Below are 14,111 nucleotides of genomic sequence, written 5' to 3' on the forward strand. Positions count from 1 at the left end.
ACTAAGTCTCATCAGCCATCTCGCCGCTCAAAACAGGACACGGTTTTAGAAAATGACCATTTCAAAATGAGAGAAGAATGGCGAGTTGGTGTAATAAAATAAATACATGACAGATGCAGGGGACGAGGAAGGAGGTGAGGAAATCTTCAAGTGATCCAGGACAAGGGAGGCAAATATAGAAGCAGAGAGTGAAGAGAAGAGTTAACAGTGAACAGCAGGGATTCAAACATTCTGGCTTTGACCTTTGAAACCCTGTGAGGTAGTATGAAAAGAGGAAAATAAGGAGAAGGAGGTGGAAAATGAAAACAAAGGGAGAGTGGGAACTCTCTCTCTCTCTCTCTCTCTCTCTCTCTCTCTCTCTCTCTCTCTCTCTCTGTGCTGTTCTAATTTGTAGCCTTGCATGGCAAGAGGCAAGGAGAATAGTGTGCTGCTGCAGCTCGGAAAGCGAATAGAATGTTGGGTATTATTAGGAAAGGTATGGAAAACAGGTGTGAAAATGTTATAATGCCGTTATATCGCTCCGTGGTGCGACCGCACCTTGAGTATTGTGTTCAATTCTGGTCGCCGCATCTCAAGAAAGATATAGTGGAATTGGAAAAGGTGCAGCGAAGGGCGTCGAAAATGATAGCAGGGATGGGACGACTTCCCTATGAAGAAAGACTAAGGAGGCTAGGGCTTTTCAGCTTGGAGAAGAGACGGCTGAGGGGAGACATGATAGAGGTATATAAAATAATGAGTGGAGTGGAACAGGTGGATGTGAAGCGTCTGTTCACGCTTTCCAAAAATACTAGGACTAGGGGGCACGCGATGAAACTACAGTGTAGTAAATTTAAAACAAATCGGAGAAAATCTTTCTTCACCCAACGCATAATTAAACTCTGGAATTCGTTGCCGGAGAACGTGGTGAAGCCGGTTAGCTTGGCAGAGTTTAAAAGGGGTTGGACGGTTTCCTAAAGAACAAGTCCATAGACTGCTACTAAATTGACTTGGGAAAAATTCACAATTCCGGGAATAACATGTATAAAATGTTTGTACGTTTGGGAAGCTCGCCAGGTGCCCTTGGCCTGGATTGGCCGCTGTCGGGGACAGGATGCTGGGCTCGATGGACCCTTGGTCTTTTCCCAGTGTGGCATTACTTATGTACTTATTCTTTCTTTCAGTGTTATAGAGCAATTGAAAACTGTCGTGGCGATTATCTTGCTGCTAAGGATACTTCAATCATCAAAAAATAGCAAGTTCATTAGATTTTACTTATTAGTCATTTCATACTATTTTTAGTATTTTACAGGGAAGAAAGGAGCTCAGATGCTCAGCCTGTTGTGACTATTTTTTCAACAAAGTAGCCAGGCGAACATCCCCACAGGTCAAAAAAACCTCCTCTTTTTTTCAAAATATTTTTCTTTAATTGATTGTATGTGCTTGTTAGTAAGATCAAACCTCCCGTTTCGGATTAAAGTCTTAGGATTTAAAAGGCACTTATCTGTTTCCACAAGATTCTGCTTTTGCTTCTTCGGTTTGCTCAACAGAGCGCCTCCGTTTCACAATATGCTTCTTCGGGAACTAAAACACACAAACAGTGGATCCAAAAGAGTCTTCTCACAAGTGGTGTTTTCTTAAACAAGGTCTTTATTTCAAATCAAGGGTTGCTTTTATTGATTTGAAATAAAGACCTTGTTTAAGAAAACACCACTTCTGAGAGGACTCTTTTGGATCCACTGTTTGTGTTTTGGCTTTCGTTTCTCCTGTGTAGAGAGGTGTGGTAGCCGTGTTAGTCCACTCTTAAAGGTTATCAATAGAAATCAAACAAAATAAAACATGGAAAAGAAAATAAGATGATACCTTTTTTTATTGGACATAACTCCTGTGGAGAGATCACCTTCTGTGGGTGTTGTCTTTGGGAACTAAACCATCACCGTCACTTTCTTGAAATCCTAATCGTAAAAATAGTTTGTAAGTAAAATCTAGAGCTACATGGACTTTTATGAATTAATTAAATCACAGACCACAGTTCCCTCCAGATATGCTCATTAGTTCATAAAATTATCCATGGAGACGCACCAGCTTACATGTCAGACCTGATCGACTTACCACCTAGGAATACCAAAAGATCATCCCGCACATTCCTTGATCTGCACTTCCCCAGCTGCAAAGGAATGAAATACAAACTAATGCATGCGTCAGACTTCACCTACCTGAGCACGCAGCTATGGAATGCACTACCGCGCATCTTGAAATCGGTCTACGAAAGAACGAACTTCCGCTCATTACTGAAGACCCACCTCTTTAATAAAGCCTATCACAAAGATCAACCAATGCGAATATGTACAAATCGCCCATCTATTTTTAGAAGTGTCTCTTAATATCTGCTTGTACACTATTACTTTGTCTTATTTTCATCATGCTGACCAAAACCCTGCAATACTAAATGTTTATTAACTAACATTCTTCCACTATTCATGATGTATTGTAAGCCACTTTGAGCCTGCAAAGAGGTGGGATAAGGTGGGATACAAATGCAACATATAAGATAAATAAATAAACCAAAAAACCCAAGTGCAATTATTGCGTCCAGCTATTCTGCAATGGTTGTGACCCTCAGCTCTGCAGCATCCCCAGCCAGCTCAGGGAACAACAGAAGCTGAGCCCAGCAATCAAACATGGTTCTTCCACACGACAATGCACAGCAGTCACAGAGCACTGCATGTGTGTGTTACCACATTCAAATATTTTTGTCTTCCCCCATAATTTTAACAATTCCAATTGCAGGATAACCAGTCAAGAGATTAAAATTCTGATAACCATAAGAAAAAAATGAACAAAAAGAAATCACATATTTGATATGCTAGAAGAACTTACATATATGCAGGAACATATCCAATGGCTTCATTCAAGAGTGTATTATTGCGAGATAAGCTTCCTTTTGCACATTTTATGTTTCAACTCTTTTTATTATGAAGTAAATGCATTACAAAGACAAACTTGTAGATACACATGCAGTCTGCACAACCCAAGAAAGGTTCAAAATGCCCTGTATCCCCAGAAAATTTGACCGTAATATTCCACACTCCCATAAACATAGCTATAACGCTTGCTCCTGAGTGGAGCCCTACTTGATTAACAACCCAAGATAAACCCCCTGTCCTAGGTGCTTCCCCCCCTAAAGAAGCAGCAACCCAATGTCAGCCCCTATCTAAATCCCCCCTCCAAAACACTGAAACCTGCTCATCATCCAATCCCAACCCCCCCACCCACCCACCCACCGAGCCCCCTCCCTACTCAAGGTGTGTACCCTCCTTATAATCAGAACCATCCAGAATGCTCACAGTCCATTGAGAATGAGACTCCTGCCCCGTTGAGATAGTGTGTCCAAATAGGTACCCCAAATTTTCAAAAAATGGGTTTTGCGTTTGTAGGAACCCTTAGAGGCATATTTTCAAAGCACTTAGCCTCCCAAAGTTACATAGAAACCTATGGAACTTAGCCTCCCAAAGTGCTTTGAAAATATGCCTCTTAGACTCCTTTGCCTCCCAGGACATCAGCTGGTACACAAGGTTGCGCCAATGCCAATATTCAGGTGTGTTCTCTAAGGCCCAGGACCACAATACACATTTCCTCGCCAACAGACACAATTTGCGAAACAATAAGGTCTACCGATGACCCCCTAAAAGACCCCGGGCCGTCAAGCAGGGGCGTAGTCAGACAACAGATTTTGGGTGGGCCTAGGCAAGAAGTGGGTGGGCACCAAAAAAATACCTCAGCTGGTGGGAAAACACTTCTTTCCACCTTGGCAGTCTGCAGCAGGCATACGCTGAAAACTGAGCATGTGCAGGTGCCAGTATCATGGAGAGTAGCGTTTTCATTACCATCCGGGGGAAGGTCTTCAGCTGGCAGAGCATGGGATCCCCAGCAGCTACCGCTAAATATGTGCTACTGTGGGTTGGCCCTGGCCCACCCAGGCCCACCTATGGCTACGCCACTGCCGTCAAGCACCATTTGAAAAGGAGTGCCCGCAATTCTCCGGGAGAACAAGAAAGATAAGTATTCTCCCACCCGGCGCCAAAAGCGTTGAACTACCCCACAGGACCAAAAGGCATGCAAAAAGGTATTATCTAACAGTTTACAGTTTGGACAAAGAGGAGACCCGGTGCCCCCAGCCTTAAACAATTGAACCTGCGCAAAATAAGCTCTGTGTATTAGCTTGAAAAGCACACTCCCGATAGCTAGCACTGCTGACAAGGCTCGGAATGCCTTTGATGTGCGCCAATATATCCCAGGAAGCCAAACTCACCACCAGATCCCGTTCCCACCTAGCTCTAATCTGTTCTAAACCCTCAAACCTCTCAAATAGCCACAACGCCCTGTGGATGCCCGATATAGTGGGAGCGCTATCCGAGAGTTCCTCAAAAAACGATCTAATTTTAGCTCCTAATTTAAGACGCAAGTCCTCCCCATCTAAGGATCTGATGAAATGTTGTAATTGACGGTATGCAAACAAGTCTCCCCATTGTGTAGCCCCTGGGTTCCACAACTGGTCTAGTGGACGTAATCTTCCATCTACCCCCAGCACCGTTTTTAAGCAGTCCAACCCCATTTCCTCCCACTGAACAAAAGCTGGATTATCTAATCCTGGCAAAAAGGCTGGGTTGCCCCTAATAGACAGAAGCTCCGTAACCTTTGGGTTACCACCCAAACAAATTTCCAAAAACTGCCAGGCCTCTCTCAAAAGAACACTACATCTCAAATGACTAGGAATTAGGGATCTGTCTACCTGCAAGAGAGAAATTAGCTTGAATGGGTCAAAAAAGGCTATCTCCAGAGCCAGGGGCGTGTAATGACTTGAGGAAAACAACCAGTCACGGACGTGTTGTAGAAGGCAAGCTAGATTATAAAGTTTCAAATTAGATAGACCCAGCCCCCCAACAAAAATTGACGTCTCACCTTTGCTTTTTTCTTCGCCCAGCAGAAGCAGGTAACCAATTGATAGAATCGTCTAATGTCCTTTCTTAACAGCCGCAAAGGCAGAGTCTGCATCAGGTATAGCCATCTAGGAATTATCGCCATTCTAACCAGACATATACGCCCAATCAACGGTACTGGCAATGCCTGCCATTTCTCCAGTTGCTGTTCAGTCTGGACCAACATTTGTTTAATATTAAGACGATACAAATCTCCAACCTTACGTGTAAGGAGAACCCCCAAATACCTAAATGAGTGTTCCACCCATCGGAGGGGAAACCTCCCCTGCCAAGAGAGACGGACTTCCGGTGGGGAGGCCAAAGCCTCAGATTTATCTAGATTTAAGCAAAAACCCGCATAATCACCAAACTCCTTTAAAACCTCTAACAAAGCTTGCAACGAGTCCCGAGGGTCCGTAAGCATTACCAGGAGATCATCAGCAAATGTAGCCAATTTAAAACTGTCCCTCCCCATCCCAACCCCATGTATTGCAGGGTTCACAGAGATATCCCATGCCAAAGGATCAAGGTACAGGACAAACAGTAATGGCGAAAAAGGGCATCCTTGACGAGTCCCATGGTCAATCTCAAATTCATCTGATGCCTGAGCGTTTACCATAACCCCAGCTCATGGAGAAGTATACAGGGTCCTGACCACTTCCACAAACCAACCCTCAAAACTGTAGGCCTTCAGGGTTGCAAACAAGAAATCCCACTGGACAAGATTGAAAGCCTTCTCGGCATCAAAACTAACAATTAAAGAAGGCTCCCGAGATCTGCCCACACATTACAAAGAGGCCAGTATACGCCGAAGATTAGATCGACCCTGAACAAATCCCACTTGTGCATCATGGATGATCCTTGGCAAGATTCGACCCATTCTATTAGCCAGGATTTTTGCAAAAAAGTTTAACTTCCGTGTTCAAAAGGGAAATTGGTCTATATGACTCTGGCAAAGTTGAATCATGGTTTGGCTTTGGAAGCACTATAATCTGAGCTAGGTTCAACTGACTCAGTAGCACACCCGCCTCAACTCAAGCATTGAACACCTGCGTTAGAGATGGGACAATAACCTCTCCCAAGATCTTGTAGAATTCGGCTCGAAGGCCATCTGGCCCCAGAGCCTTGCCTAGTTGACTGCTACCTATCGCCCAACTAACTTCATCAGGGCTGATAGGAGCATTCAAAGCATCCCGTTCTGCTTCAGTCAGCCTTGGAATCTCCAGTCCATCCAGGTATAAATTACCCAGAAGACCATCCAACTCCCCAGCTCTATATAGAGTTTGATAAAAGGGCAAAAGTATCCCGGATTCCTGCATCAGTATGAATCATTTTCTCAGAACGATCTCTTATAGAAACAATGATTTACAATCTCCGCTGCCCATGCGGATCCCACCGAAGAGTTCGCAGGACTAGCTGGGGCCGCCATCTTGTCTTCGAGCAGCCGATTCTTTTCTTTTTCTTTTCTCACAGATTTTGCTGCCATGGTTCTCTGCTGACCCTTCAGATGCAGGTTGGAAGCTGTTCCACTGATTCGCCGGTATTAAACCCGGTTAATTTGTCAATTTTGGAAGGGTTTTCAGTCGGGATTTGTGAAGAGGTGGCGGAAGCAGAGCAGTTAGCGACCTCTCCCATGCATAACGTCACATGACCCCCCCCCCCCTTTGCACATTTTAATGATGCTCCAATTCAGCGTAAAAATAGTAGCCGATGCCATCGGCCAGTGAGAAACTGTTCACATGTCAGCCAAAGTTCTTAAGCGTTGTCATGAACAGTAACTGAATGGATACAGAGGTGAGTTTTTTTTAAAGCAGATACGATCTGTAAGCAGGACCATCCTAGGAGGCCCTTTTACTAAACAGCGGTAAGCCCACCTTGCGGCAATCTGGAGCTACCACCAGCCTAACGTGGGTGCTGGCGGTAGTTCCTCCCCAGCGCACGCCATTTCCAGCACTAGGGAAAATAGATCCCTATTTTTTACCGCAGCAGTTACCCGGCAATAATCGAGCAGTACCATGCGCTGCCCAGTTAGCACGGGAGCCCTTACCTCCACCTCAGTAGATGGCTGTAAGTGCTCCCCCCCCCCCCCCACACACACACACACATGGCCATGTGGTAAGTGCAATCTTACAGAAACAAAACAGCGAAAATGACTAAAAAATAAATAAAAAAAGGATGAGTGAAAATGCAGTTTAAAAAAATCAAATTTTAATGGTCGGTAAACAAGATAAAAATGGGATGGTCGATTGAGTCTTGTTCATCGACCATCCCATTGCACTTTTTATCTTTGTAATTATATTTTTATCTTGTTTACCGACCATTAAAATTTGATGTTTTAACTGGATTTTCACTCGAAGCGTTGTCCTTTTTAATTTATTTTTTAGTCATCTTTGCTGTTTTGTTTCTGTTTACGTTTCTTGCGAAGACGTGTTTCTTCTATGTTTGCATTATAAGTGCAACCTTACTGCATGGTCCTTTTTTGACCTTTTTACCCACTGTGGTAAAAAGGGCCTCAGTGCATGGCAAAAACGGCCACCGCCGCCACCCTTTTACCGCAGCTTAGTAAAAGGGCCAGTGAGGGAGAGGAGGGGGGAATGCACTTTATAAGGCCCTGCGCTGCTCTCATACTGCAGAACTCAGTAAGCTGGGATGATCCATGCTAAACCAGTATTGTATAAAGGGTGCTTCCTGTACAGAATATTGGCTCATCGATGATTTCATGCCTAACTTTGAGCACCCTAATTTATGAGACCGTACTTTAATTGTGGTTCTCCCGTGGTGAAAAATCGCTGTCAGTTAAGTGCTATAATATGTTCATACTTTTTTTTTCATCTTAATTCCATTATTGGCTTTAGAGCATGAATGCTAAAGATATAATTCAGATTCAAAAAAACATTTTTTTCAAAAAAATTCTAAAAAAAACAATAACAACAAAATACACGAGTGGAACTATGACGATTTGCGCCACACCATTACCACAAGGGACCTAGTTCCCATATGGTGTGTGCTGCAGGATACTCTGATGATCCCCTTTAGAAAGATTCATACAAATGTGAATTGATATGGTAACACATCTTTGGATATGATAAACATTAACTGTGGTTAAGCTATCCTATATAATAAAACGCACCTCCAACATTCTGAAGCTGACTGCATGGCTGAGGCATTCCTGCTCTCTGTATCCATCTCCTGAATTGACATCACGTACTTCCGGGTTCGTCACAAGCAGAAGTGACCAACCACACGAGGTTTCTCGGCTTCAGAATGTTGGAGGTGCATTCTATTAAATAGGATTGGTCAGTTCCTTGAAGCACAGCGTCCTGCACAGTAACGCTCAGACACCAGAGAGAGGGAGGGAGGGGGGGCCTGACACCAGAGACAGGGGGGAGGTATCTCTTTCACGCACACACTTTCTCTCTCTCTCACACAGTCAATGTCTTTCTCTCTGTCACTCTCACACACTGAGACCACACCTTGAGTATTGTGTTCAATTCTGGTCGCCGCATCTCAAGAAAGATATAGTAGAATTGGAAAAGGTGCAGCGAAGGGCGACTAAAATGATAGCGGGGATGGGACGACTTCCCTATGAAGAAAGATTAAGGAGGCTATGGCTATTCAGCTTGGAGAAGAGACGGCTGAGGGGAGACATGATAGAGGTATATAAAATAATGAGTGGAGTGGAACAGGTGGATGTGAAGCGTCTGTTCACGCTTTCCAAAAATACTAGGACTAGGGGGCATGCGATGAAACTACAGTGTAGTAAATTTAAAACAAATCGGAGAAAATGTTTCTTCACCCAACGTAAAATTAAACTCTGGAATTCGTTGCCGGAGAAAGTGGTGAAGGCGGTTAGCTTAGCAGAGTTTAAAAAGGGGTTGGACGGTTTCCTAAAGGACAAGTCCATAAACCGCTACTAAATGGACTGGGGAAAAATCCACAATTCCAGGAATAACATGTATAGAATGTTTGTACGTTTGGGAAACTTGCCAGGTGCCCTTGGCCTGGATTGGCCGCTGTCGTGGACAGGATGCTGGGCTCGATGGACCCTTGGTCTTTTCCCAGTGTGGCATTACTTATGTACTTATGTCTCTCACACACTCTATGTCTCACACTGTATCACATTTACTCTCTATGTGTCACACAGTCACTCACACACTCTCTTGGTCTCATATACTCACTCTCACAGAGAGTCTGTGGTTCACACACAGTCTCTCTCGCACACACTGTATCTGTGTGAAACACACTCTCTCTCTCTCACACTGTGTCTCACATACGCACTTGCACACACTCTCATTCTCACAAACACACTCGCACCCAGACTCACTCTCTCTCTCTCTCACACATACACACTCGCACATTCACTCTCTCTCTCTCACACACAGTCACTCTCACATACACTCTCTCAAACATACACACTCCGAGGAAAACCTTGCTAGCGCCCGTTTCATTTATGTCAGAAACGGGCCTTTTTTACTAGTTTTCCAATAAAGAGTATTCTACTGATGAGTATTTGGGACACTAAACTTGAATTATAACTTTGAGCACCAGCATTTCTGCCTGCCAAAATCTGACAGTTTATTTATGGCAGTTGGACGCTCAATTGTTTTTATTCTATAACTTTGCGTCTAATTTCTGGGAATGCCCCCAATCTGCCCGTGTCCCTCCCATGGCCAAGTCCCTTTTGTGAGTTGCGCACTATGAAATTAAGGTGCACATTTTGGAGAACAGGGCCTAAGGTAGATGTGTGCAAGACTCCAAATTGTTGCCAATTAACAGTAATTATTGATGGCTGATGTCTCATTAGCTAACTAATTTGCACGCAGATCTGCAATCAGGATCCAAATTGGCATAACCTACAGAGAATCTGGGGGATAGTGACTATGGGCCCCTGACATCACTGACAGCTGATGAACCAGGACTCACAACAGAAGCTTCCAGTGATGGGGGAGCGGGGCCAAGTCAACCTGAAGATCTCAAGTTGACAAAGTTTGTCCCCAGAAGCCTATTTTAATCACCGTATGGTCAACATCAAAGCTGCATTAATGCATTTATAACATGGAGAGAAAAACCAATGGAAGGGGGAACTAGAAGAATGACACCAACAGAACCTTCAACAGAAGGAAACAAAATCAAGAGAAAAGGAGACCGAGTGAATTGGTGGTGCTTTTTCTAGATCATAAATTAGCAGTACCCTTTCAACCTGCTAACAGGAGAAAGAGGGAACACCTGTATTTATAGGAAGGCTCTATTAGTGATCCAGATGAATGATGTAGGAGTTTCTTCCAGACTTTATTTATAACATTTTTTTTAATCTTTGACTGTTTAATGTTAGTCATATTGATGTCTTTTTTTTTTCAGTTCTAAAATTACTTAAGATGGCTGTAGGAATGAGGGCTTTACTGGACACGGTTCTTCAAGCACTGCCTCAGGTAAGCACTTCCTACAGGAGTGATGCTAATAACTACATCTGAGTAGGGATGCTAAAGCCTTCAACCTTCCTTCCTTGTCCCCCTGCCCCTTTAAGCCCTCACATCTATGCTACTTCTGGACTTCATGAGCCTCGCTAACAGGACACACTGTGCCCCGTCACTGCCGCCGAATTGCACAGCTGACCCAATACATAATCAACTTCTCAGTACCGAATTGTTACAGCTTTATTTTCAAATGATCTTCCTCTGCTGAGCAAGAATAGTATATAGGATGGTATTCCCTGGGAAGATATCCTGTTACATGGTAGCGTTTTCAGCATTCTAATGATCAGCAAGCGCTAAACACTAGAGACGCCCATAGCATCAGTGCCAGCCCAAGACAATATGCCGCCTGAGGCAGAGCTAAGATGCTGCCTCCCCCAAGCCGAAATGCTCCCCCCCCCCCCCCCCCCCCCCCCGTTCACAGTGTTTACCTGTTTCATCATGTTCCAAACCTGGCAGCGATTCCCATATGCTGTCCTGCCACTGGAACCCGCCTTTTCCTTTTACTGTGGCTGCCTGAGCCTCTGACAAAACAGGAAGTTACATCAGAGAGGCGGCCACAGTATAGAGAAGAGGCGGGTGCCAGCAGCAGGGCAACCTATGGGAATCGCTGCTGCTGGCTTTGGAATGTGATGAAACAGGTAAAAGCCGCAAACAAGGTAACCACTCCCTGAAAAGTGGAGAGATGCTGCCCTTGAAGAGTGCCGCCTGAGGACCCCGCCTCAGGTGGCCTAATGATCGGGACACCCCTGCATAGGATAGGAATATATTGGTGTCTAGTGTTTAGCACACGCTTATTTTTAGCATGCGCTAAAAATGCTAGTGTGCCTTTCTAAAAGGACCCCTAACAGAATAATGCTGATATTCAGTGAGTCCAAGAAAGTTGTCTGGTAAGTTAACATACCCAGCAATGCTTACTGTATGCACCCTCCCATTTATGAGCACTTACGAGTCAGTATACAAAGTGATTTAACCGGCCAGAAACAGCTCTTGGCTGATTAAATTGCTTATTCGGGGCTAGCCAGTCATTTTCAGTGGCACTTAACTGGTTAACGCCTATCTTTAAAAAAAACTACTATTTTAGAGGCGTTCCAGGAGGGGAGTCAGCACTTGGATAGTTAAGTGTAGGGTTACCATATGTCCGGATTTACCTGGACATGTCCTCTTTTTGAGGACATGTCCGGGCAACCGGGCGGGTTTTTGCCAGCCTGCCCATTTGTCCAGATTGTTAGCCTCCCCTCCCCTTAGTTACTACTGCCCTGGTGGTCTAGTGACCTCTTCCACCTTCAGGGCAGGAGAGAGCTCCCTCTTTCCTGCCAGGAGCATTGCCCTGCATGCTTCCTTCCTGTTGCTGATCTCGGCTACGATTCAAAATGGCCGCCGAGAGTTGAAGTGACCTCGCGAGACTTCAACTCGGCGGCTATTTTGAATCGGTGCCGAGATCAGCAACAGGAAGGAAGCATGCAGGGCAGCACTCCTGGCAGGAAAGAGGGGGCTCTTTCCTGCCCCGAAGAGGTCACTAGACCACCGGGGCAGTAGTAAGGTAAGGGGAGGGGGGTGACGGGGGGGTGATGGGGGAGGGGGAAATGTGACAGGGGGCAGAGCGAGGGTGTGAAAGGGGGTGGGGAGTGAAAGGTGGCGGGATGGGGTGTGTGATGGGGGGGCATGTGTACTCCTTTTTGGGGGACAAAATATGGTAACCCTAGTTAAGTGCCAATATTCAGTAATTAACCAGCCAAGATAACCGCATATATAGGACCACATAAAAATCAGTCTTATCTTTAATCAGTGCCCCATAGCCGGTTAAGTGCTGAATATTGCATTTAACCAGCTATGCTTTAGTTGGCTCCGCAAACCTGGAAATTCAATGCCGAAGCCTGGACATGGCCCAGCATTGAATTTTTGAGCACTATGCTGGCGACAGTCGGCAAACGCTGAGTGTTGTCTACTGAACAGGGGCGGTCCAACCATTAGGCCACCTGAGGCGGGGGCCTCAGGTGGCGCTCTTCAGGAGCGGCACCTCGGGGAGTGGCCTCTCCCCCTTCATGGCGTTTTACCTGTTGGCAGTGTATGGGAATTGCTGCTGGGTTTGGAATGTCACTGTGATATTCCAAACCCAGCAGCAATTCCCATACACTGCCCTTCCGCCGCCGGCACCTTCCTCTTCCCTTTACTGCAGCCGCCTCTCTGATGTAACTTCCTGTTTTGTTAGAGGCTCAAGCAGCCGCGGTAAAGGGAAGAGGCAAGTGCCGGCAGCAGGGCAACATATGGGAATCGCTGCCCCTGCCGGGTTTGAAACATGACGAGGTAAATGCTGCCCAGTGGGGTGGCATCTTGGCCCGAGGGGGGGGGGGGGCCTCAGGTGGCATCTTGCCTTGGGCCGGCCCTATTATTGAACATCAACCCCTTACATTTTTGTCTGGCCAACATAATTCGAAAGGCAAAGATTTGTCTCAGTAATTCTTGAAGTTATCTGGGGAAATATTTTGAATAATCAACCCCACGGTTTCTAAGGATTCTCCAGATTTGCTCCCTTGAACCCAACCTTATGATAAACCACCAGCTATTCTTTCTTTGGTCTTGAAACGGGTCCAAAAAAGAATCAGATTTAGTTTCTTTTCCTCTTTCTTGTTCTATTCTCTTTCTCTCTTTGTTCACAGGTGGGGAATCTGGGTCTTCTTTTTATGTTACTGTTTTTCATCTTTGCTGCACTTGGGGTGGAACTTTTTGGTGACTTGGGTAAGTTTGCGGTGGAGGGAGAAGAAACTTTGACCAATGAAAGAAAAGCAAGTGAAGGATGAATTTCTACTGACTTCTTTTTCTGCCTGGCCCTGCAGAGTGCAATGAAACTCACCCCTGTGAAGGCCTAGGACGGCATGCAACGTTCAGAAATTTTGGCATGGCGTTTTTGACTCTCTTCCGCGTCTCAACAGGAGATAACTGGAATGGGATAATGAAGGTAAGGCATTTTGAGGTACGAACATCTATAATAAAAGAATGTTTATGAGGCACATCTCTGTGTTCTGAGCTCCTGTTCTAAGGATGTTTAAACTTTTTCCATGATCATGTTCACACAGTGTATAATCACTAACCTATAGACACAGAACTGGACTCTACAACAGATCTGCATATTTTGATATTTAAAACTATTTAACCAGCCAGGAACAGTTCCTGGCCAGTTAAGTAGCCTTAAGCAGGTTAACTTCTAATATTCAGCGTGAAATAGCCGGCTATCTCGGCCGAATATTACCACTTAGCGGCTATGTCATGCAACATAGTTGATTAGCACCAATATTCAGTGGCTGACAGGCTAAGTATGGCAGCCATATAGACCCATATAAGGTCTATCTAGACCCATATAAGGTCTATCTTTGGTTGCTATAACTTAGCCGGTCAGTCGATGAATATCAGCTTAACTGGCTGTGTTTATAGCAGCCAAAAAATACCCCGGAAATTCAATGCTGGTTGTCAGACTGGCTAAATACTTTTGGTCGCTATAAACATAACCAGCCAACACTGAATGTTCACTTATCTGGTTAAGGGATCCTTTTACTAAGGTGCACTGAAAAATGGCCTGCGGTAGTGTAGGCACTTGTTTTGGCCGTGCGCAGGATCATTTTTCAGCGAACATGTAAAAAATGTCTTTTGGGGGGGGGGGCTGAAAATGGACGTACGGCAAAATGAA

The 14,111-nt window shown here is 45.0% G+C and overlaps 1 protein-coding gene across 1 annotated transcript in view; it reads left to right on the top strand.

Moving 5' to 3' along the window:
- Positions 1-14,111, top strand: part of CACNA1G (calcium voltage-gated channel subunit alpha1 G) — a 274,000-nt gene that overhangs the window by 211,244 nt on the left and 48,645 nt on the right. Inside the window, 3 exon segments of the mRNA XM_030208360.1 lie at positions 10,314-10,384; positions 13,087-13,165; positions 13,264-13,385. Coding sequence (XP_030064220.1) covers positions 10,314-10,384; positions 13,087-13,165; positions 13,264-13,385 — 272 coding nt within the window.

Source organism: Microcaecilia unicolor, chromosome 6 (genome assembly GCF_901765095.1).
Source record: "Microcaecilia unicolor chromosome 6, aMicUni1.1, whole genome shotgun sequence".
Lineage (NCBI taxonomy): Eukaryota > Metazoa > Chordata > Amphibia > Gymnophiona > Siphonopidae > Microcaecilia > Microcaecilia unicolor.